The 22,668-nt window shown below is 40.0% G+C and overlaps 1 protein-coding gene across 2 annotated transcripts in view; it reads right to left on the reverse strand.

Moving 5' to 3' along the window:
- The window catches only part of LOC104612758 (aminomethyltransferase, mitochondrial-like), a 31,688-nt gene that overhangs the window by 1,845 nt on the left and 7,175 nt on the right, over positions 1-22,668 (reverse strand). For both annotated transcript variants that reach the window (XM_088902694.1, XM_010280325.3), the window contains exons 2-4: positions 2,913-2,988; positions 1,796-2,375; positions 412-530 (exon numbers count right to left, since the gene is read on the reverse strand). In XM_088902694.1, the coding sequence (XP_088758820.1) occupies positions 412-530; positions 1,796-2,356 (680 nt within the window). In that variant the 5' untranslated portion in view covers positions 2,357-2,375; positions 2,913-2,988. The remainder of the gene's footprint in view (positions 1-411; positions 531-1,795; positions 2,376-2,912; positions 2,989-22,668) is intronic.

Raw genomic sequence — 22,668 nt, forward strand, 5'->3', positions numbered from 1 at the left:
CCCACTCCATGTTTTTGTTTGTTTTATTCTTTTCAGATTTTACAAGAAACCATTGAAGTTTTTACATCTCTGATTTCAAGGTAGTACTCCCTTATTTTCCTTGGCCATAAGTCCAACTCCAAGCACCACCGTTCGAACTAGCTTGAAGTCTTTACCCCTAAATCAGTTACTCTATTGGTAGGATCATAGAAATGCTTAAATACATAAGTTCACAAATTCACGGAGACAATTGCTCTAAGCAGCAAAGCCAAACTCATACAAACAAAGATGGCAATGAAGGGAAATGGGTACTTAGCTCAACAGAGAGAAGAAAATGAGCTATAGCTGCCTCATCATGTATAGTCAGCTGTAAGAAGAAACCTATCTTTTTTGGTAGAAAACTGCAATCAGAAACCAAAGGAAGCAACATACCCAGTTCTAGTAATAAAGCAGTGCACCCCATTGATATCTATCATTCGGAATTCCCCGAAGTATATCTTGCTCAAATCATCTTTTGTCAAATGTTGGAGAACAGGTGCAGCAAGTGGACCCTACACCAGATCCAAACACAAAATGGTAATAGATATCACTAAAAGCCAATAGCCAATGAGATTGAATATAGAAACGAAATTGGCTGCTTAGGCCACTTCCCCCAACACCCATGGAATGCTAATAAGTCAGTATATTTATTTGCTAAATTATAGAGGGAGCAAAGAAAATATCAATTGTAAATATTAAACTTTAGTCTCTAATGTTTCAATCTTATTTTTCCTTCTTTTTGAAGTAAAGTTTTTACAACTTGCACATAACAGAAAATTAACCATAGTTATTTAGCATAAAAACATGTAAAAACAGCATTAACTATGAGGCAGTTAAACCTTCAAACATAACTTACAAAGAAGGATAAAATAGCTCTCCTATGATAGAAGAACCTATGAAAGATGAACAGAGAGAGTTTCCAATACAAGATGGTAAGACAAACTGACTGTGGCTCAGTTGGTAGGATCTCTGACTCGTTGTAGCAGAGACCTGGGATCAAATCCTGCTGCCACCGGGGTTGGGGGGGGGGGTTAAGGGGATGGGGTATGTGTTACCGCCTGTTGTGTAGCCCCATTAAGATTTAAAAACACACACACACAAGATGGTAAGAGTAAGAAACAACTGTTTATAGTAAGAAAACTCGAAAAGATAATTATTTTTAAAAACACCAAGGGAATTCAGAAAATAAAAGAACCGTTGGTCAAAGAACAAGTCAATCAGAAAAGAACCAATGCTAATTCCAACCAAAGAATAAAACACCATCAAATAATTGTTCAAGAAACACGGGAAATCAAGCGAAACTCTAATTTAGAAGGAAAAAATGCCGAAATTGAGAACTACTTGAAGGATCAATCCAAGTGCAGAGAGATCGAAAAAAGATTACTAAGGACATCCATGACAGAGGGAACAACAGAAATGCAAAAAGTAAATAATAAGGGAAAATCTATGATGCGGGAAAGATATGGTATGCAAAGAATTTTGACCAATTAAAACCCACCCGTGAATTTTGATAAATAACACCTAATTCGCTACCATGTTTATGATTCCAGTTAATTGGTCGGATGTTTTTCGGATATCATATCTTTTCCATATCATAGTTGAACCCAAATAATAAATATCAATATCATCGGCATTAACCCCAAAGCTAGGGATGCCAGCAGCTCTTTCCTCTATCTAAAACCATATGTTCTGTTGAAGTATCAAGTCTTAAAGAATACTTGATAGATATGTCGTCATTAGATGAACCCAGGTGCCATAAATAAAATTGATAATTAACCTGGAGGGCAAGAAGAGATCTCTCATCGTGGATGTGCCACGTGACATCTCCTCCTTGGGCCTTGAATGATTTCATGTGCTCCTCAATGTGTGCCAGGTCTTTATCCCTACATCCCGCATTAACAACCAGGTATATGTGATCATCCTTCACCTTGGTGATGACAGAATCATCAATTGCCCCTCCCTTCTCGTTCGTAAAGACAGTGAGTGTCCCAGTCCCAGGAGCGAGCCCAGCAACATCAGCAATTACGAGCTTTTCCAAGAATGGGACGCAATCCTTACCCTTAAGACTGAGACCACACATGTGGGAGACGTCAAAGAGGCTACCTTTCTCCCTGCAATTCAATGTGGAGTCCATGATTGAATCCTTGTATTGAATTGGCATGCTCCATCCGGCAAAGGGAACCATCTTCGCGCCATTGGCAACATGGAAGTCGTGGAGAACTGTCTTCTTGAGTTCAGCTTCAGAGGCGAAACATCGGCGTGCCACAGCCTTCTTATCAACCTGATTAAGGCGACGTGTGATGATTTGCCCAAGCTGCCAAAGACCTCCACCTTTCATCTTATTGCACAATAAGAAGCTGATGTATTACCAGAAAGAAACAGATAATAAAACACATTAGAGAAATGGATAGTGATCTCTAAACAGGTCTTTCCAACACATCCAGAAATTTGAATTTGGAAATTGTACAACTTTCACCGCCTCCACCGTCTCCCTTTCGTGGGGAAAAAGAGAAAGGAAAGAAGAAGAATAGATAGATATATTGTGGTCTTATAGTGTGTCTGGAAACAAGTAAAAGCACTTGAGCAATCAGAGTAATGGTTATATGGGAATACACTCAGATCCACTAAAACAAAATCAAAGAAACATGTCAGAGCAATCAGAAGCGTGTAGGTGAGAGAGAACCATGGAAAATGCAAGAAATATAATCAAATCGAGGCAGAATATCTTGACAAGCCAATAAATTACGCAAGTGTCTATTTGTGTATAACAGTAAACTTGGTGTACTATAAAGGAAGCAGGCACCAGCATGAATCATGTGAAAACAATCACACAAAGCTGTTCGATGGATATCCCAACAGATAATGCAGATCAAGAAAGGAAGTAAACGACTTACAGAGACTCTTCTCTTCCTCAGAACAAAGCAAAACCCCGAAAGCAACGCAGAAATCAAGCGGAAAGCATCTGTTCCTCTGCTGCAAGCATGGAGTTGGTGAAACACTATTTTTATTATATTTATAGTAATATAAAATTGAGATGTTGGTGGTGTGTAGTGGGTGGCGGAGGATTCCTCAGCCAGATCGAGACAGGTTACCCCCATCGTTGGTGAGTGGTGGTGACCATCTCTGTGTACGTGTGTTCGATCGGGTTCGCTACTTTGTTTTAGTCTTTGAGATGGTTGTTTTAGCCTTTAGCCGATTCGGAAATCGTATTTACGGATTTATGGTTCCAAACACAATTTTTTAGCAAATAATGGATAACCCCCTATATTTTTTGGGACGCGACACGTAGGCCCGTTTGTTTCATGATAAATCGGAGGGGACCAAGTGACTAACGAGAGTTGGGATCTTTTGTCAACAAAACCGTTTCAACCCAGATGAGATTAGGATCCGACATGTATGAGATGTGCGGTGTGAGATCAGATTCGTAAGTTGTTAGAATGTATTTTATTGGTAGGTGATCTAGACTCGATTAAGGATGGATCGTAGAGAGAAAATTAGTTGAATGCAATAGTTGTTTAGCATTATGGGTTCCATGTATTTTATAACTAGTGTAGGGCATTATCATTGATCCATAACTTGCTATTAAAGCATTCACCTAATCCGAATTTTGGATTCCAAAGAGCATTTTTCATAAGTACTAATACCCATCTTTTATTTGGGTAAATGAAATTTCCAAGGAGAGACTAAATATTGTAAACTTTTTCCACTAAACACGCCTTTATAAAATGAATTTATCCAAATAAATTTTATTTAATACTAAAATTACCTAGAAACAGTTGTATGGGTAAATGCAATGAACCTGTGCAAATAAATATTGACCACATACGATATATTGTATTTAAATTTTACTTTTAAGGTTATGTTTGATTTGAAGGAAACAGTAGAGAAAGTAAGGGAAATGGTGCAGAGTAGTGTAAAGGAGTCGCAGAGACGATTTTTAGTAATAGGGTCGAAATCTTTCAACCTCGTATCCTCATTAGGATCTGAAGGAGAGCTGACAATTACAGAACGTAGTAGAGGAGCCTGGATGAGGATCTCCCTAAAGGAGAATGAGGTAAATTGGAATGTATTTCACTTACAGAAGATATAGAGGAGCGGAAGCAGTAGGAGATGCCATTAGAACCCAAAAGGCTTGCCAACAGAGGAAGGGTAACCCTATTCCAAGTAAAAGAAAACAAATGGGGAAGATTCATTAGACTAAGCCACTAGGAAGGAACAAATAAAACAAGAAGTATGTGCGTTCCAGAAGAGGCAAGCAAAAATGGTTGGTTAGCTTTTTTATAGAGCCTGAGATCGTTTCTTGAAAGCAAAACAATGCCAAGCCATGGAGTCTCATCACAGGGAAATTTTCCACCATTGGAGAAAAACAGTAGTAAAGTGGTAGTAGGAGGAGGTTCAACTTTTATCTCCATTGTCCATCAAAAGGGGCCTTTCGGAATTTGGAAGACAGCTTTTGTATGTACCAAGTCCAGAGATATAAGTTGGAAAGAAGGGGAGTTGGGATTGTCTGCAAACCTCCACTCTGTTGACTTATTGAAGTTATATCCATTAGACAGTAACAGAGCTGTGGACTAGCTTAGAATCTTTCTCCATTTACAACAAGGGGGTCTCGATCGCTTGTTGGTGGCGAACTTTAGATACAATTCCAGAGAAACTATGCTTTGACGGTTGGTTACTGATACACGGTCTCCCCTTTCATCTCTAGAAGGAAGAGGTTTTTTTCCCTGAAGCCTCTGTGGAGGCCTTGAGGAAGTCAATCCTAAAACAAGGGACTTGGTGGATTTGCGAAGTGCTAGGACAAAGGTCGAAGGAAGAGGGGTGCATGCAGTTCCACGTTCAGTACTAGTTCTTGACGAAGGGGTGTGGTTCCGTTGTACCATGGAAGTGGAGAAGATGAATGAGTCACCACAACACGAAGGAGCCGAGTTGACTCAATAACAAGCTACGGTTACACGTGGCGAGACTAAGGAGGCTGATGCAACATCTGCCCACAAAAAACTTGTGAGTGTGAGACAAGTTTTGAAATCCTCAAAAGGTAAGATGGTTGTAGAAGGAAAACTCAAGGAAAGTAATTTGGAGAAAGGAAAAAGTATTCAAAATTTAAATGCAAAATCAGTTGAAGCAAAACCAACTGAAACAAGGCTCGTTACAACTCCTAAACCGAGGGTCAACCAAATACCCAGTCTCTATATTTTCTCTTTCCCACGCCCAAGAATTTGGGTCTAGTTAAGATGAAATTGGCCCAGTTGTCTCTAGTAAACTCAGCCCCTGATAGCCTGCCCACCAGCCACTCCTCTTTTCGAAAACGGTGAGATTCCAATCACACCCCAATATGCAGATAGTTGCACAAGAGATATCAATCGGCCTCCAATGCCAAACAATAGTTCTTCGATGGAATCAGTGGAAGATCAGGAGGAAACCTCAGATTCATACCTAAGCTCTTACGAATTAGAGATTGAGATTAATGGTTGCGTGGTGGCTCTGGAAAGAGCTAAAAATCTGTTTGGGAGAGAACAATGGAGAAGTGTAGACATTCTACAACCCATACTTTTGACAGACCTTGAATATGGTCTTTCTGACTCTGGACACCTTGAAAAGGGAAGGAGTTCTGATCTCCTAGCAACTCCAAATTCTTATACCACAGGACAATCTCTGAACCCTTATCCATCTAGACCTCTCTGTTTTCATTCTTCCTCTCCCATTTCCCCTATTCCTGATAGTGTTTCGTGTGTTAATGGTGTCATAGGTCAAAGTGACCAACTATCCCATCCATCAGAAGGTTCTTACGATAGAGGGAACATCTCTGAGTCTTGTTGGAAGAACAAGCAGAGATGTTTCCATGCCACAAAGTAGTGGAATGAAAATAACGAGTAAAGAGGGATGTATGGCGGTGGCTCAGAAGCTTGGGATAACTTTTGCAGAAAGCAACAAAGAAACCAACAAGCCTCGTGGAGCGTCAGAGAAGGACAGAGAAAAGGCAGGGATAAAAAAGGAACAAATAGGGAGATAAAATGACTCCAATGGGGTTTAGTCAACCAAAGATCCTTCCATCTAAAGATCAATACTTGTGGAAGTCTTTCTAAAAAAAGGATGACTTAGAAAATATCGCTATATGTGTGCTTTCTATTTAAGGCTGATATAATATTAGGTGTATGCCTAAAAAGAATGATATGAGGGAAGGAGGATGGATAGAGGGTTAGTGGAAGGAGGCTTTGTGGAGAAAGCAAAATGGAGGTCAAAGATTTTCTCTTTGAAGAAATACAGATCAAAGGAAGAATGGGACTGAAAATAAGAGAACAGAAGAGGGCTACGGTTCTTGTGGAAGGCTCGGACATGATTGTCTGAGTGAAGGAATATGTCTTTGATGCAGCAACTAAAGAGAAACAGACAAAATGGAAAGAAAAGTTCAAATAATCAGGAGATATGTGATGAAAGGGGAATGCAAATGGTGCATTCATATCTCTCACTGAATATTTTTCTAAAGGAAGAATGGCAAAGGATGGATAAAGATAGCTGGAATACTAACAAAATTCCTAAATAGAAGGGAATAGAAAAAAAAAAGAACTATCGGAAAGTGATGAAAGGGAACTAAGACCAGAAACTAGAAGACAGATCATGTATAAGGAAGAGGTACCAGAAAATAAATTTTTAACCATGGCAAACAGTAGGAGGGATCCTTCCTGGATAGCAGATGGAACAGCAGGAAAATGGGAAAGAACACTAGTGGTTGAAGCTGGAGGATTGGTGGAAAGTTGCAGAACTACTGAAGCTCAAACTGGAGCTAAGAAGCACCTTCATCTTAACTCCGTTTGATTCTGCTAAGGCAGTATTGGACCCTCTCGAAAACCAGGTAAATGTTAGAGCATGCTGTATCCAATATGTTCTGGGGACCTTTTCAGTCTATAAATGGTCTTTTTCTTCAAACTCGAAAGTGTTCTTAATGGAAGATAATGTTACTGTCCGAGTGGTTGGGCTGCCATTCCATCTCTGGAATCAAGAAACTGCAAATTCAATTGCTTTGCTGTGTGGAGCTCGCCTTGATGGTGTCTTCTGGGGAGATCTACAAAGTGCAGCCATTCTACTGGGTGGAGTAAAACCAGAAGATATACCGAGGAAGGTGACTGTAATTGTGGATGAACTGTTCTTACCAGCTTGGTAAGTGTCCTCCATTGAAGCTAACCTTTGGAGGGAGGCAAGGCAGGAGGAAGACGAAAAGGTGGAGGAAATGGAGTTATGTAGCAGCTTGAAGTTGGTTGGAAAAAAGAGACAATGAAGTTTCACTGAAATGGAAACTCTACCTTTAGACAGTCCAAAAGATTTGGGTCAGGAGACTATTAGGAAACACAAGGTAGAGGTTTGACAACCAATAGAACCTTTGCTCAAGTAGCTGCTTGTGGCACCAAACAAAATATTTTGAATGATTTAAATGAAGGGCAGAGATATTGGTAGCATCAGAAATATGCACGGGAGTCCAACCAGTAGACCCATCTCTAAATTGTAATTTTGGGCCCAATAGGCCCGAAAAGTTAAGTGGGCTATGCTTAAAAGACCCAAGAGTGAGGGGGGCACGTGACAACTTAAAGGAGCACGTGACAAGGTTGGCTCCTCAGGTAGACAATAAAATCTGTCTACCATCGTCCTCCTCAAGCTCTTTCTCTTGTTCGAACAGTTCAGCGAAGGTCTCCAGCTCGTTATAGTGGAGACCCTCGAAGAAGATGCCGCATAAGGAACAAGATCGTCGTAACCTCAGGAGTATGAAAAACAATGGGGTTCTCGACTCTGATTCGAAAAGATTGACAGATGATGAAGAACTTTCTGATTCCGATTCCGATTTGGAAGAAACCGTTAGCTTGGGAAGTATCGACCTCCAAAAGCCAAGAGATATACTAGAAGAGGGTAGCCTAAACACTGAACTGTTATTCCTAGAGGAGGAGATGGATTCGCAAGATTCTGGTAATATCAAAATGCAAAGAAGAGTGAGCCTTAGCAATGGAGAACAGATCTTTCCCAAACTGGGTTTGCTATACAAAAGACAGGTGGAGTTGGGAACACTGAAAGAGGTAAGGCAGAGTGCATCCCGACCAATAAATGAGTCCTTCCCATTTGTGCAGCCTAGTCAGGAATCAAGCTTGGAGCCTTACCTAAGGAGTCACGTAGAGGGAAAGAGAAGTGAAGTTTCTTTGACTATAAAGGGTGAGGAAGTATTGGTTGTACCTAGTCCGCTTCCACTGCTGAGTCCGGAAAAGGGGAAGGGCCTAGTCCTGACTCCAAGAATTGATACCCAGCAGCCGGTCCACATGCAACCATCTATGCTAATTCCAGGTAAGCCTGTCCATTTGGTTTTAGATACTAACTTGGGTTCTCTGCTTGTAACAGATGTCTTGGAATCCCGACCAGACCAACCAACTGGTAGCAGGGAAGTGGCGATTGATAATGATGGAGTTCGATCAAAGAAGGGAGTTGGGTTGTTAGAAAGGAAACAAGAGGAGTTAGAATGGATTTGGGAGCAGATTTGTGCCCTGCTAGAGGAATATAAACAGAAGGAGGAAATGATAGAGGTGGCTCCAAAAAACCCTGAATCAGAGGCAAGAACCAATAGATTGGGGCAGGAATTAGGAAATAAAGGGCAGAATAGGAAGTCAGTGGGAAACAAGGGTAGGAAAAAGAACAAAAAGTCTGAAGTAGAGAGACTAATAATGGACATTGAAGGGGATATCGAGTTCAGTGGTAGAGGGGAAATAAAGAAGGGTTCTAAATGAAGGAACACTATATTGGAGGGCTAAATTCTTGAGAGGTAATGAAGATAATAAGCTGGAATGTAAGGGGTTTGGGTAGTGCTAGAAAAAGGAGATCGATTAAGGAGTTACTTAGGAGAGAAAGACATGATGTTATGATGTTGTAGGAAACAAAATTAGTTGAATTGGATAGAAGGTGGGTCAGGGAGATCTGGAAAATAAGAGGGGTAAGATGGTGCTCAACTCCATCATGGGGAGCCTCGGGGGGAATAGTAACTTTGTGGAGGGAGGACTTTGGAGAACCAGTAGAGGAGCTAATAGGAAACTTCACTGTATCCCTAAAATTCAGAATGGTGGAAGATGGATTTACTTGGGTGCTAACAAATGTGTATGGTCCAAATAATCACAGAGAGGAATGAGTTATGGGAGGAGCTTCATGGAATTCAATGTTTGTGGGAAGGTCCTTGGTGTTTGGGGGGTGATTTTAATGCAATAAGATTCACAAATGAGTCAAATAATCCTAGGAATGAGTATGAGGAAGTTCAATGACTTCATAAATTCCTGCGAGTTACGAGAGCTTCCTTTATTACCGACTACCTACACTTGGTCCAACTTCCAAGAAAACCCAACCTACTCAAAGCTTGACAGATTCCTATTTAATGAGGGCTGGGAGAGCCATTGGAGAGGTTTGGTGGCTAAGGCCCTACTTAGGATAACCTCTGACCACTACCCTATAGAAGTAGAACAAGAACCTCTTGGTAATGAACCTAGACCATTCAGGTTTGAAAATATGTGGCTGACACGCCTAGACATCTTGCCTAAGGTTAAGGAATGGTAGAGTGAAGAGATGAGAGAAGTGAAATGGGATGGGGTTAGATTCCACAAAAAATTAAAAAGGTTGAGAGGTAAAATAAAAGAATGGAATAAGGTTCAATTTAGAAGAATGGAGGAGGTAAAAGCTAGATTATTGGTTCAGATTGAGGAGTTAGATGCAAAAGAATCCCAAGGGATGATGGATGAGCAAGACAGAGAAATGAGGAGGAAACTGAAAAAGGAGTTAGAGGAGACTTTGTTGAGGGAGGAGATCTCTTGGAGACAAAAATCCAGACATAAGTGGATCAATGAAGGGGATGGGAATACCAAATTTTTTCATGCTTTGGCTAATGGGAGAAGGAGAAAAAAATTGATACTAATGCTTGATGTTGATGGTGTGGAGATAACCTCTCAAGAGGAGATGCTTGAGGTTGTGGATCACTTCAAATCCATCTTTCAAAGACCCTTAGAGAATCAGTTAATAGTAGGGGAGGAGAATTGGCCAACTTTGAACCAAATAGATAAGGGATGGCTGGAAAGAATGATTGAGGAAGAGGAAATTAAACAATTTGTTTTTTCTATGGATAGGGCTAAGGCACCGGGTCCTGACGGATTTACAATGGCATTTTATCGGGACTGTTGGGACATAGTCAAAGAAGACTTAATTGGTGTATTTAGAGAATTTGAGGATAAAAATTTTGTGAGTCCTGGAATCAATGCCACCTTTATAGACTTAATTCCCAAAAAGAATGATGCTAGACACCCCAAATATTTTTGGCCAATTAGCCTGGTGACAAGCGTCTATAAGATTTTGGCAAAAGTGCTCTTTAGGAGGATCAAAGTAGTTCTCCCCTCTCTTGTTAGCCAAGCACAAGGAGCCTTTATATAGGATAGACAAATTATAAATCATATCCTTATTGCAACGAGAGTGTGGAAGAGATAAGGAGATCGGGTAGGAAAGGATTTGTCTGCAAGCTGGACTTGGAGAAAGCCTATGACTTGGTGGATTGGAATTTCCTGTTGGAAATGTCGAGAAGATGTGGATTTGGGGATAAATGGTGTAATTGGATAAGAGGATGCTTAAACTCTTATCGTTATTCAGTGTTGGTGAATGGGGTGGTTAAGGACTTTTTTCTAGCCAATAGAGGCTTAAGACAAGGGCATCCACTCTCCCTTTTCCTCTTTACACTTGTTGTTGATGTCTTTAGAGGATGATCTCCAAAGCAGATGAGGAGGGCCAAATAAAGGGATGGAGAATAGGAAGCAGAGGCATTCCAGTAACTCACATTCAGTTTGTTGATGATATTGTTATTTTATGTGAAGAGAATGAGTTGAGCAAAGTGGAGAACCTTAAGATTTTAATAAGTACTTTTGAGAGGGTCTCCAACTTGAAGGTAAATTTTGATAAAATTTGTGTGGCTGGAGTAAACTTGGAGAATACGGAGATTGAATCCATTGCAGAATGCTTAGGTTGCAATATTTCTTCTTGGCCTTTGACATACTTAAGGCTACCCTTAGGAGCCAACCCTAAAGAAAGTAGTTTATGGGCCCCTATTGTGAAGAAATTTGACAAGTGCTTGGCGGCTCGGAAAAAGAGTTACATTTCAATAGGGGTAGGCTGACTTTAATTAAGGCTACATTTGCCAACCTTCCAACCTACTTCCTTTCAGTGTTTAGGATTCCTCCAAGGGAGGCTAAGAAACTGGAGAAGAGAATGAGGGATTTTCTATGGAAACCAGGAGAGGTGAAAAAGGATCACTTGATCAGATGGGAGATAGTTAACAAACCAAAGGAAGAAGGGGGTTTAGGGGTAGGGAACATAGTGTTGAAGAATGTAGCCCTTCTAGGGAAGTGGCTATGGAGATGGCCCAGAGAGAGAGAGAGAGAGAGAGAGAGAGAGAGAGATTATGGCATGAGGTGGTGGCAAGCATTCATGGTTGTGTAGGAAATGGTTGGGATTCTAGGATATCTCATCGAGCTACCCTTACTACACCTTGGAAGGCTATACATGGTATTCTCCTTCGTTTCCATAGATTCATTAGGTATGATGCTTATTCTGGTAATACAATTCTGTTCTAGGAGGATATTTGGGTGGGTACTCAACCCCTCAAAGATTGTTTCCCCACGCTCTATTCCATTTCCCTTCACAAACTTGAGCCAATTGCAACTTTTCTCCCGAGCCCGTTAAACCCCTTATCTTTAAACTAGGACTTTGGGTTGTTAGACAATTTTGTATGCCCTTAACTCCAATTAGTTTTGATGTACTTTAGACATTTGGTGTAAATGAATAAAGTGCATGTTTGATTCATGTTGTGTGGTATGTTTCTGTGTAAGACCCTTAAACTGGACACTTAATGAGACCAATGTTAGTTAAGAATGTTCATAACCGTTGGATAAGTCTGGGGAGATTTATCCAGCCAAGGCTGACACTGGTGTGCTACGAAATATTAGGGTGCCTGTCTCAGTGCCAAGGTGAGACCCAAGGCACATGTAGTGTAGGATTACTTGAATCTTTGAACCGGACCAGATTTCCAGTATTGCCCTTGACCTTGGAGATTGATGGGCAAAACTAGAATGTTACACCTGACCCCTAGACTCGATTATGATACTGCACTAGGTGTCAGATTGGGCTGTCTTTGATATGTCAATCAGTGAGATCCTTAGCGGGGGTCCAAATCTGGGTATATTGGGACAGTCTGAGAATTCATTTGAGTGGGTGATCATAGTGACAGGATCAGCCCCTTTGTCGGACAAAGGTAATGATCGGGGATGCACTCTCTCTGATGGAAACCAAACTGCCAGCAACTGATTTCAATCGTTGGAATTTTGTTTTGCAAAATTTATATATAAGATATATAGATATATATATGGTTTCAAAATGTTTGCAAATGGTTTTAATTCCCGGGATCGATAGTAGCAGAGAGTGCAACACTGTTCATTGCAGCCGAGGGAGAACTGATTTCAATCGTTGGAATTTTGTTTTGCAAAATTTATATATAAGATATATAGATATATATATGGTTTCAAAATGTTTGCAAATGGTTTTAATTCCCGGGATCGATAGTAGCAGAGAGTGCAACACTGTTCATTGCAGCCGAGGGAGAGGTCCTCTCTTTTCGGGCAGTGTTTGATCATTATGGGTTATACTTGATGGGCTAATCTTGCATTTGCGCACAGTCCCTGGGTTTTTATAAGATGGCTTGTCCCAAGGACCACTTAGTGTAAGTGTTAGGCCGATAGAGTCCATGTGATGGGCTTAGGGGGTTCATTGGGCTCTCTAGTGAATTCGGTTAGGCCTTGTAACAAAGGCTAGGCCGAACCCATGTGGCTGATGTGGAGATCAATGTTTGGGTCCCATGCCATACAAAGAAGCCCAACTGGGCAGCAGTTTGGAAGCCTATTGTGCACTTAATACATTTTGGGCCTAAAGCCCATTTCGAATTGGGTTGATTTGATCAATCACTTAAAGAGGCGGATCTGAGATTAGGTTAAGCCAAAAAGGATTGGGTCTTCACCCCCATGCAGATCCCTAATGATCTTTTCGTGGAGGGAGGTGCAAGGGATACACAGTTGTTCCCCCTTCATAAGGAACCCTTCATAGATGTAAAAGTTTTCTGCTGGCTGTCTATTCACACATTTCTCACATACCTGTTGGAAGTCCTCATCCTGGGCATATAGGTCTTTTAAGCACTCAAAACCCACAATCTCAATACTGAGGGTCTTGATGTGGGCTACTTTTCTGCTAAGAGCATCGATCACTTTATTTTGTCGTCTAGCCTTATACACAATTTTATATGGGAATTTGTTTAGAAAAGCAGACCATCTAGCATGCAAATCACTTAATTGTTTTTGCCCACTGAGATATTTTAAGGCCTGGTGATCAGTGTAGAGAACAAATTCTTTTGCAATTAAATAGTGTTCCCATATGTTCAAGGCTCTAACCCGAGCATAAAATTCTGTCATAAGTAGACCACTTTCTCCTGGCTTCATATAATTTTTCACTAAAGAAAGCAGTGGGTCTCTTTTCTTGGGACAATACAACCCCTATGCCAACTCTTCTGGCATCACATTTAACTTCAAATAATTTATCAAAATTTGGCAAGGCAAGGACAAGAGCAGTGCATAATTTCTCTTTTATGAGAGCAAAACTTTGCTCTTGTTCTTCTCCCCATTGAAATTTTCCCCTTTTCAAACATTCAGTGATGGGAGCCCCAATACTGCTAAAATGTTTAATAAATCGCCTGTAGAAAGTTGCCAACCCATGGAAGCGTCTCACATCTGTGACATTTGATGGAGTCGGCCACTCCCTAATGGCTACCGTCTTGGTTGGCCATTTAACTAGGCGAATTCCCTGCTCTGATACCACCTGACACAGCGTGGAAGCAATGAAAACCGGGCTGGCTTTGCAAGCACCGGGCGATTGCTAGCTTCTAGCGAAGAAAACCGAATTCTCTAGAGGAGAGAGAAAAGGTGGCGAAAATTGAAATCTAAATTGATGAATAATTCTGAAGTGTCTTTTAACTGGAAAATAACAGTATTTATAATACATCTGGAAATTGTAAAAGAATTAGGAAAGAACAACTAGGATAGATCCAAACATCTAATCTGATAGGATTGAACTCTTCTTGGTTTGATCTCCATCGTCTGATCTCCCTTGATGCATGAATCTTGGGAACATTGGATTATCTTGAATTCTTGGAAATCTTGATGGGTCTTGGATTCTTGGATTCTTGATGAGTCTTGAACTCTTGAATTCTTGGTGAGTCTTGAATTCATGAATGATTTACCTTTTCTTGAATTATCTTCTTGAATGATCCTATCCTTTATCCTTATCCTATGGGCTACCACCCCCATGGTGAGATGGGCCTTGGGATGGGCCTCCATCAGTTTGGCACACTAGAAGAGCTAAGGTCATGTGGAAATGTGTCAAGGCAGCACTCTGTGGACTCTTTGGGAGGAAATGAATGCAAGAATTTTCTTAGAGAAGGAAAGAGGGTTAATGAAATGAAGGATTGTAACCTAACAAGAGCAATCCATTGGCTTAAAACTGTGGGCATCTTTGATGACTTGTGGAGGACTTGGCTAGTAATAGCTAACACTTCAACAAAGAAGGATAGTATTCTGTCAGAATGGATTCCACCTTTGGAAGGTGTCATCAAGCTGAACTTTGATGGAAGCAGCCAAGGCAACCCCGGGCCTTCAGGTATAGGGGGTATCCTGAGAAATAAGGATGGCAACATAATTTCCCTCTTCTCAGGACCGGTGGGAGTGGGGGATTCCACAAAGGCAGAAATCCTTGCTGCAGTACAAGGAATTCAGATCGCCAACCAGCTTGGGGTGGAGCATCTCCTACTTGAAGGGGACTCTCCGGTGGTAACAAGGTGGCTCCTAAACTGGGATACCACCATTTGGGGCTACAAAGATCTCATAAAAAAAGTACAGTAGTTAACCAACAATATGAGAGTTGAGGTAAAATGGGTTGGTAGGTCTACTAAATCTTTGGCTGATGCTTTAGCCAAACAGGGGGTTTATAGGGAAGATCTTTTTTGTGCTTCTATGTAAGTTGTTATTAAGTTGGAAATTTGTACTTAACTAGCCCGGAGAGGTTGCAACTCGTGCCTTTCCTTGGGGACTTTGTACTATTGTCTATTGCTGATTAATAAAATTATTTCAATTAAAAAAAAAGATAAAAGGACCAGTAAGGGCAAAGACTATTTTAGAATCTCAAAGATCTTATGTTGGAATGTGAGGGTTGGGGGGAAATTAAAGAGGTTTCTTGTAAAAGATACCTTAAGAAGGGAGAACCATGATATGGTGTTAATTCCGGAATCAAAGAAGAGGTGGATAGGAAATTGATTAAAGCAATCTGGGGAATACAAGGCAAAAAGTGGGTAGCCCTTTCAACAATTGGAACAACAGGTAGAATTATCATTATCTAGAAAGAAGAAGTGGTTTCTGGTGTGGAAGTAGTTAAAGGTGACTTATCCATTTCTGGTGTGGAACAACAGATGTATGTGATGGGTTCAGCTAGATTCTTATAGGAGTTTATGGTTCCAACTATCCTACAGAAAGGAAGAGATTCTTGGAAGAGTTGGACTCTCTTCATGAAGTTGCAGATATCCCTTGGTGTATTGGTGGTGATTTCAGTGTCACAAGATTTTGCAACAAGAATTCTAATTGTAGGAAACTAACTACGAGTATGGAGGATTCCTCGAAATTCATAGCAAGACATAATCTTCGAGATTACCCTATGCATAATGGGACCTACACCTGGTCTAACATGCAGGAAATACAATCAGTTGTTTGTTACAAAAATTTCTAACAACGGTTGATTAGGAAGATCACTTTGCAAATCTCTTCCAAAAACTCAGTCCTAAATGTATTTTGAATCATTGGCTTATCAGTCTTCAAATTGAAAGTTCGAGGAAAAGGAAGAACCCATTTTGAATTGAGAAGGTATGAACAACTCATAAAGACTTTCAACAAAAAGTGGCAGATTGGTGGGGGGGGGGGGGGAATGTAGAGTGTAAGGGTGGGATGGTTTTTGTTTCCAACAAAAGCTGAAACACTTGTAGAAAATTTAAAAAATGTGGAGTAGGGAGGAATTCAAGGCTTTTGGAAGTCTTTAATTTCCAAGAACAATAAGGAAGATTGAGAAGGGAAGAGATCAAGAAAGAATGGGAGAAGGTGGTAAAATGGGAAGAGGTCTTCTAGAGACAATGATCCAGAGTGAGATGATTGAAAGAAAGTAATACACAAGGTTTTTCCATAACTACACCTCTGGGAGGCGAAGAAAAAAACCATATTTTCAAGCTGAAGGTGGGTTAGAATATAGTATAAGAAGAAAAAGGATATAGTAGACGCACTTATAAATTATTTTGAAGAAGTGTGTTCTAATTTAGGAAGTAGAAGAACTATTTTGAACAACTGGACTAGCCCTATCCTATTAGAAGATAAGCATATCTAGCAAGAGAAGGAATTTGATGACAAGAAATTAAAGATAGTGCCCTAGGCCGGGATTGGTTCCCCTTCTTGTTTTACCAATTGTGAACATCCCATTGAAATTGGGTTTCACTCCCTGTCTGAAATGTAAAGAGCCGCCACTCATCTAGAATAGAAACATGGGAGTGATGGGCCTCTCATGTTCAAGGAACAAGACATGACTCATACATACCATTCCCATGATTTAGTAAAGAAAGAATAAGAACTAAGGGAAACAAAGCCTACCAGATTTGTAACAACCTTACCCATTAAAGAGGAGTGTCATGGCAACATGTTTCCCAAGTGATTCAACCCTCTCATTCTCTTTTTGGGTGAGGAAAACCCTTAAAGGAGGAAAGGATTAGGCAACTACATGCATCCTCCTTTTTTATCCAAGGTTCCTCTAATTCCTACTAGGCTAATGAGAGAAATCAAAACACAAGGGAAATCAATCCCCTATGAACCACCTCACTTAGGGCTTACTAAATGCAATCTACATTTAGGATTTAAACCAAAAAAAAAAGAAAAAAACAAGGAGACAAAAATATCCAATAAAAAAGATAGAAAACTAGATTGAATTAAAGTTTAACATAAGCTAAAACTCCATTACACATGTATTCTAACGTTCAAAAAAAAAAAAAAACCTAACACGCATATTCACTTAATTTGCCAAATCTGAATTGGAACACTAAAAAAAGGAAGGATTTTAGCACTAGTATTGGTTCGAGTTAAATTAAAGAAGTGCAGACAAGATAGTGAATATTCATTCCAATCCATAAAGAAAATAACTCTAGTGCTCCCTACACCTAAACATTATGAAATCAAATTTAAAAAAAAAACACAACCACCTTTAGAAAAGGGGTGAGGTGAATAACTCACCTCTTTGTGGCCTTTGATCAAGTTCCTTGTAGAATGGAGGATAATGAAATATTGACCTTGGGTTTGGACAAATGCAATGGTTGAATCTCCTTCCTTTTTTTGTTATTAGGATTAGCTTGACCCTAAGAGTTTTGGGTTGAATGTCTTCCTTAATGTTCTTTCCTCCACCTTGCCTTTTTCACATGACCAAATGGGGAGTTTTTCCGAGGTTTAGGCTAAGAGAAGGGAATATGGTTGGAAGGAAGAAAAAGGATTCGGTTTTGGGATTAACAGAACTAGGGTTTTGATGAGGGTGATGGGTAAATGAGTGGATTTCGATTGGGGAAGTAGAAGGTGATGAAGGGTGGAAGAGTATGGGATTTTTGGTTTAGGTGTAGGGGTGAGAGAGCTAGAGAGAGATTTTGGAGAGAAAGAGTGAGAGGGATTTCGGTGAAAAAGAGAAAGAGAGAGAGTTGGAGGGGTTGGGGTTTCTTTACCTGGCCGAATGGGGTAGGAAGGGCTTTCCTTTACCTTCTATCTTGGAACAAATGGGAGAGATTTTCTTCTTCTTCCTTGAGGCGAGTAGACCTTTTCCTTCTCTTCTTCTTCTTCCTTATTATTTTCTTGCTGAATGGAAATTTTTTGCTATTTTTCTTTCTTTTTTGGTTAAGAGAAGATGATGGAAGGAGAGAGAGAGAGAGAGGACAGAGAAGATGATGTTTCGGTGGTTATGAAGGAGAACAGATGAGTGAGAGGGGGAGAAGAGAGTTGTGACTTGTGACAATGGGGTTACATCCGAAGAGAGGGAGTGTCCGGTGGTAAGGGAAGGAGGTGGAGAAGAGAGGAGAAAGAAGACGAGAGGGAGAGTTCGGTGGTCTCTTTTAGAGAGTAAGAAGAGAGGAAGAAGGGGGAGTTCGGTCTTTTGTCTATGTTTTTTCTTCTTTTTTTTATAATTTTTTATTGTTAAACCAAATGGGATAGGGCCGGTTTGGTTTGGTTCAGTTGGGATGGTTTAGTCTCATTAGAACTAAATTAGGTTTAGTTTGATTAGGCTTGGATTGAAAAGGGGAGGGTTAGTTAGGGTTTTGTTAGGGTTTCTCTTAGGATATCTTTAAGGTTTAGAACGGATGGAGGGTTGAGATATTTTGATGCTTATTTAAGGGTGGAAAGGTTCCTAGAGTTTCCTCATTTTTTCCTCTTTCCTTTTTCCTTTTTTCCTCATTGGCTCCTCCTCCTAAACCAAATTTAAATAGTTAGGGGACAGCTCCCCTTGATTTTCTCTCCCTTGTCTCCTTTCCTTTAATGTCTAGAAGAGGGGATTTCTTTTTGAGAGGGAATGGAGAGAAGGGGTGGCTAAGGTTTTAGAAATTAGGGTTTGGGGAGTGCTAAATGATGGTTAAGCCGATCCTAGGGTGGAGAAGCAAGGGTGATTTAGATCTATGGATGAGATTGCATCCAGGGTAGATAGGGGGTTCTTGGTGATTTTCAGAAATGTGTTGGGACTTGAATGAAAAAAAAAACAGAAGGGGGTATTTTTGTAATGAGAGGGCAAGTCCAAGGGGTGTAATGTGTAGGATTCAAGGGCTGAGGTTAAAATTCATGATGTTAGGGTTCGTCTCAAACAACGAGATCACCCGAATTTGAATCTTCATACATGGAGGGGTAAAATGGGGAATTTTGTAACGAAATTTTCCAAGGGGGTTCTAAGGTGTCCAAAAAGGAGAATGTTGGGGTTTGAAGGCTTCGAGGAGTGTGTCAAAGTGAGAAATCATGATTTGGAGTATGTTAAGCAACAGGGGCCATCAAATCAGGGTTTTTCTTTATGGAAGGTTAAAATGGTCATTTTGGGTCTAAAAATGGATGAGGGTTTATCCAGGTGTTTAGGAAGGTGATGGCGTGTGGTGTAGGTGTATCAGAGGGTGTACCGCAATGTAGATCTTGAAATAAGGGAGTAGTAGCCAATGAGAGCTCTCGGGTTGAAATCTTTATAAATGAGGAGTAAAATGATCATTTTAGGGTATAAAATTTGTTGGATTGTCAATCAAGGGGCTTTGATGGGGTTTAAAGGTGTCGTATGTTGCATGACAATGGATATTTTGAAATTAGAGAGTATCAGGCAACGAGGATGGTCCACGTGGAATCTTTTTAAGCAAAGGGTAAAATGGTCATTTTAAGGTCTAAAATGTAACAATTTGTCAATCAATCAAGAGGTTTTGATAGGGTTTGGAGGTGCCACATGATGTGTGGTGACAGATAACTTGAATATGGAATGTATCGGGCGATAGTGATAGTCCATTTAGAATCTTTTTAAACGAAGGGTAAAATGTCCATTTTAAGGTATGAAATGTGATAGATCATTCAGGAGGTTTTGATGGGGTTTGGGAGTGTTGGATGATGCGTGGTGACGGACAAATTGAATATGAGCATATCGGGCAACGAGGATGGTCCATGTGGAATCTTTTTAAGCGAAGGGTAAAATAGTCATTTTAAAATCTGAAATTTGACAGATGGTCGATCAGATGGTTGATGAGGGTTTTGGTATAGTTTGAAGGTCTCGATTAGTGTGTTGTGATGGAAATCCTAGATTCGAAGCGTAACGACTAATAAGAATCATTGATTTGGAATATTTTTTGAATGAAGGACAAAATGGTCATTTTAAGGTATGAAATTTGGTGGATTGTTGATCGGGGGTTTGATGGAGGTTTTAGGAAGATTTGTGTGTCTCGAGGGAGTTGTTGTGATGAAGATCTAAAATTTTAAGAGTGACAGCCAATGAGGATCGTCGGTTTAGAATCTTTTGGAATGAAGGGCAAAATGGACATTTTGAGGTCTGAAGTTGAACAAATGGTTGGTTGGGAAGCTGATGGAGGTTTTGGTAGGTTTTGGGGGTCTTAGATGATGTGCCTAGATGGAGATCTTAGATTTGGAGAGTGGCGGCCAATAAGGATTGTCGATTTGGAATCTTTTTGGATGACGGGAAAAACGATCATTTTAGGCCTGAAATTTGGTGAACAGTCGATCAGGAGTCTAATGGAGGTTTTAGGAAGATTTGAGTGTCTTGGGGGAGCTGTCGTGATGGAGATCTAAGATTTTGATGGTAGCGACTGATAAGAATAGTCAATTTGGAATCTTTTTGGATGAGGGGTAAAATGGTCATTTTTGGGTATGAAATCTGGTGGGTGGTTGATCAGGGGTCTGATGAAGGTTTTGGGAAGATCTGAGCATCTTGGGGGAGCTGTCGTTATGGAGATACAAGATTTTGATAATGGCAACTGATAAGAATAGTCGGTTTGGAATCTTTTTGAATGAGGACTAAAATTGTCATTTTTTGGGTCTGAAATCTGGTGGATGGTTGATCAGGGGTCTGATGGAGGTTTTAGGAAGACTTGAGTATCTTGGGGGAGTTGTTGTGTGGATATCTAAGATTTTGAGAACAACAAGCAATGAGAATGGTCGATTTGGAATCTTTGCATATGAAGGGCAAAATGGGGACTATTGGATTTGAAATTTGGGCGATGGGTATCCTGTGGTCCTTGGAGTCTAATGGAAGTGTGCCAATGCTTTAGTGGTGTGGGAATTGTGAGGATCTAAGTTATGAGTATTTTGGATGAATGGAGGGGGGATTGAAATTGAATCTTGCGTTGATGGATGTGTATTTGAATTATGAAGTTCTTGTGAGGATTTGATCGTATTGGGGGCATGTGGATCGTAGGTTTTAGGCTCGAGAATTATTATAATGTCAGGTTTATCAAAATGTAATATTTAATGGATAAATGACGAAATTAATGGATTTAAGGTTGAAATTTGGTGTGATTTGATAATAAACGACTTTGTTTCATGTGATGGAGTCTGATTGGGTAACAGGTGTGGTGGTGTGGCACATTCGGGACCATCGAAAGGGAATCTTATGGATTTGACGGTGGACTTGAGGCTATCTGAGTTGAAATTTAGTTTCCTAGGGTTTTGGCATATTCTAAAGATGTGGGTAGGGTCTGATTGGGCATTTGGAGTGTGAAAAGTGGGTTAGAGAGGGAATCAAGCAAAAAATTGGGTGCTAACACCAATTATGATGGGACATAGTAAAAAAGGATGTAATGGAAATATTCAAAAATTTCTACAATTCGGCTATAGTTAATAAAGGAACCAACTTGACATTCATTGCCTTAATTTTTAAGAAAATAGGCACTCTTGAAGCAAAGGAGTTCAGGCCAATATGTTTAATTGGAAGTTTGTACAAAATCTTAACAAAAGTTTTGACGACTAGATTGAATGTGGTTTACAATTGTGAAAGGGAGATAAATTATTGACAGCATATTAATTGCTAATGAATGTACGGAGGATACAAAACAAAAAGGCAAATCTGCAATAATAGTAAAGCTTGACTTGGAGAAGGCTTACGACAAATTAAATTGGGATTGTCTTTTAGAAATTTTGCAATGGAGAGGCTTTGGTAAAAGTTGGTTGAGTTGGATCAAAGGTTGCATGAGTTTTGCTTGATTCTCTCTTTTGATAAATTGTGAATGAAAAAACTACTTTAAAAGGCCAGTAGAGGTTTAAGGCAAGGATGTCCTCTCTCCCCCTTGCATTTCACCCTTGTAGATGATATCTTCAGCTTCTTACTTACGAAGGCAAAGGACAATCATTGATAAAAGGTTTCAGAGTAGTGAGAGAAGAGACTCAAATTTCTCATCCGTTGTTCAGATGATATCATTCTTTTCTTGGAAGTAGATGATTACAACATACATAGCTTAAAGTGGGTACTTAAATGCTTTGAAGAGGTGACAGGGCTATAGGTAAATCTTGCAAAAAGCAGTTTGGTAGGTTTGAATATAAATGAAGAAAACTTGGAAAGCTTCAAGGAAGTGCTAGGTTGTAAATTGGAAAACTCTCAATCTCATATCTTGGGATGCCTATGGGGGAAAACCCAAGAAGCTAAGTATTTTGGGACCTAGTGATTGAGAAGTGTGAAAAAAGACTAGCTACTTGGAAAAAATGTCATCTCTCAGAAGGGGGCAGGATCACTTTAATAAAAACATCTATGACAGTCTGACTAATTTGCCAACTTACTTTCTTTCTGTTTTCCGAATCCTAATTAAAATAAAAAATAAGATAGAGAAACTCTAGTGAGATTTCTTATGGGATGGTGGAAATGAGAAGCCTTGCCACTTAGTAAGATGAAATTAGGTTTGTAAACCTAAGGAAAAGGGAGGATTAAGTCGGGAACCACCTAGATTTCCATTATTAGCAGTAAATATGGGAGAAC

The sequence above is a fragment of the Nelumbo nucifera genome, chromosome 1 (assembly GCF_055504915.1).
Source record: "Nelumbo nucifera cultivar China Antique chromosome 1, China Antique-T2T, whole genome shotgun sequence".
NCBI lineage: Eukaryota > Viridiplantae > Streptophyta > Magnoliopsida > Proteales > Nelumbonaceae > Nelumbo > Nelumbo nucifera.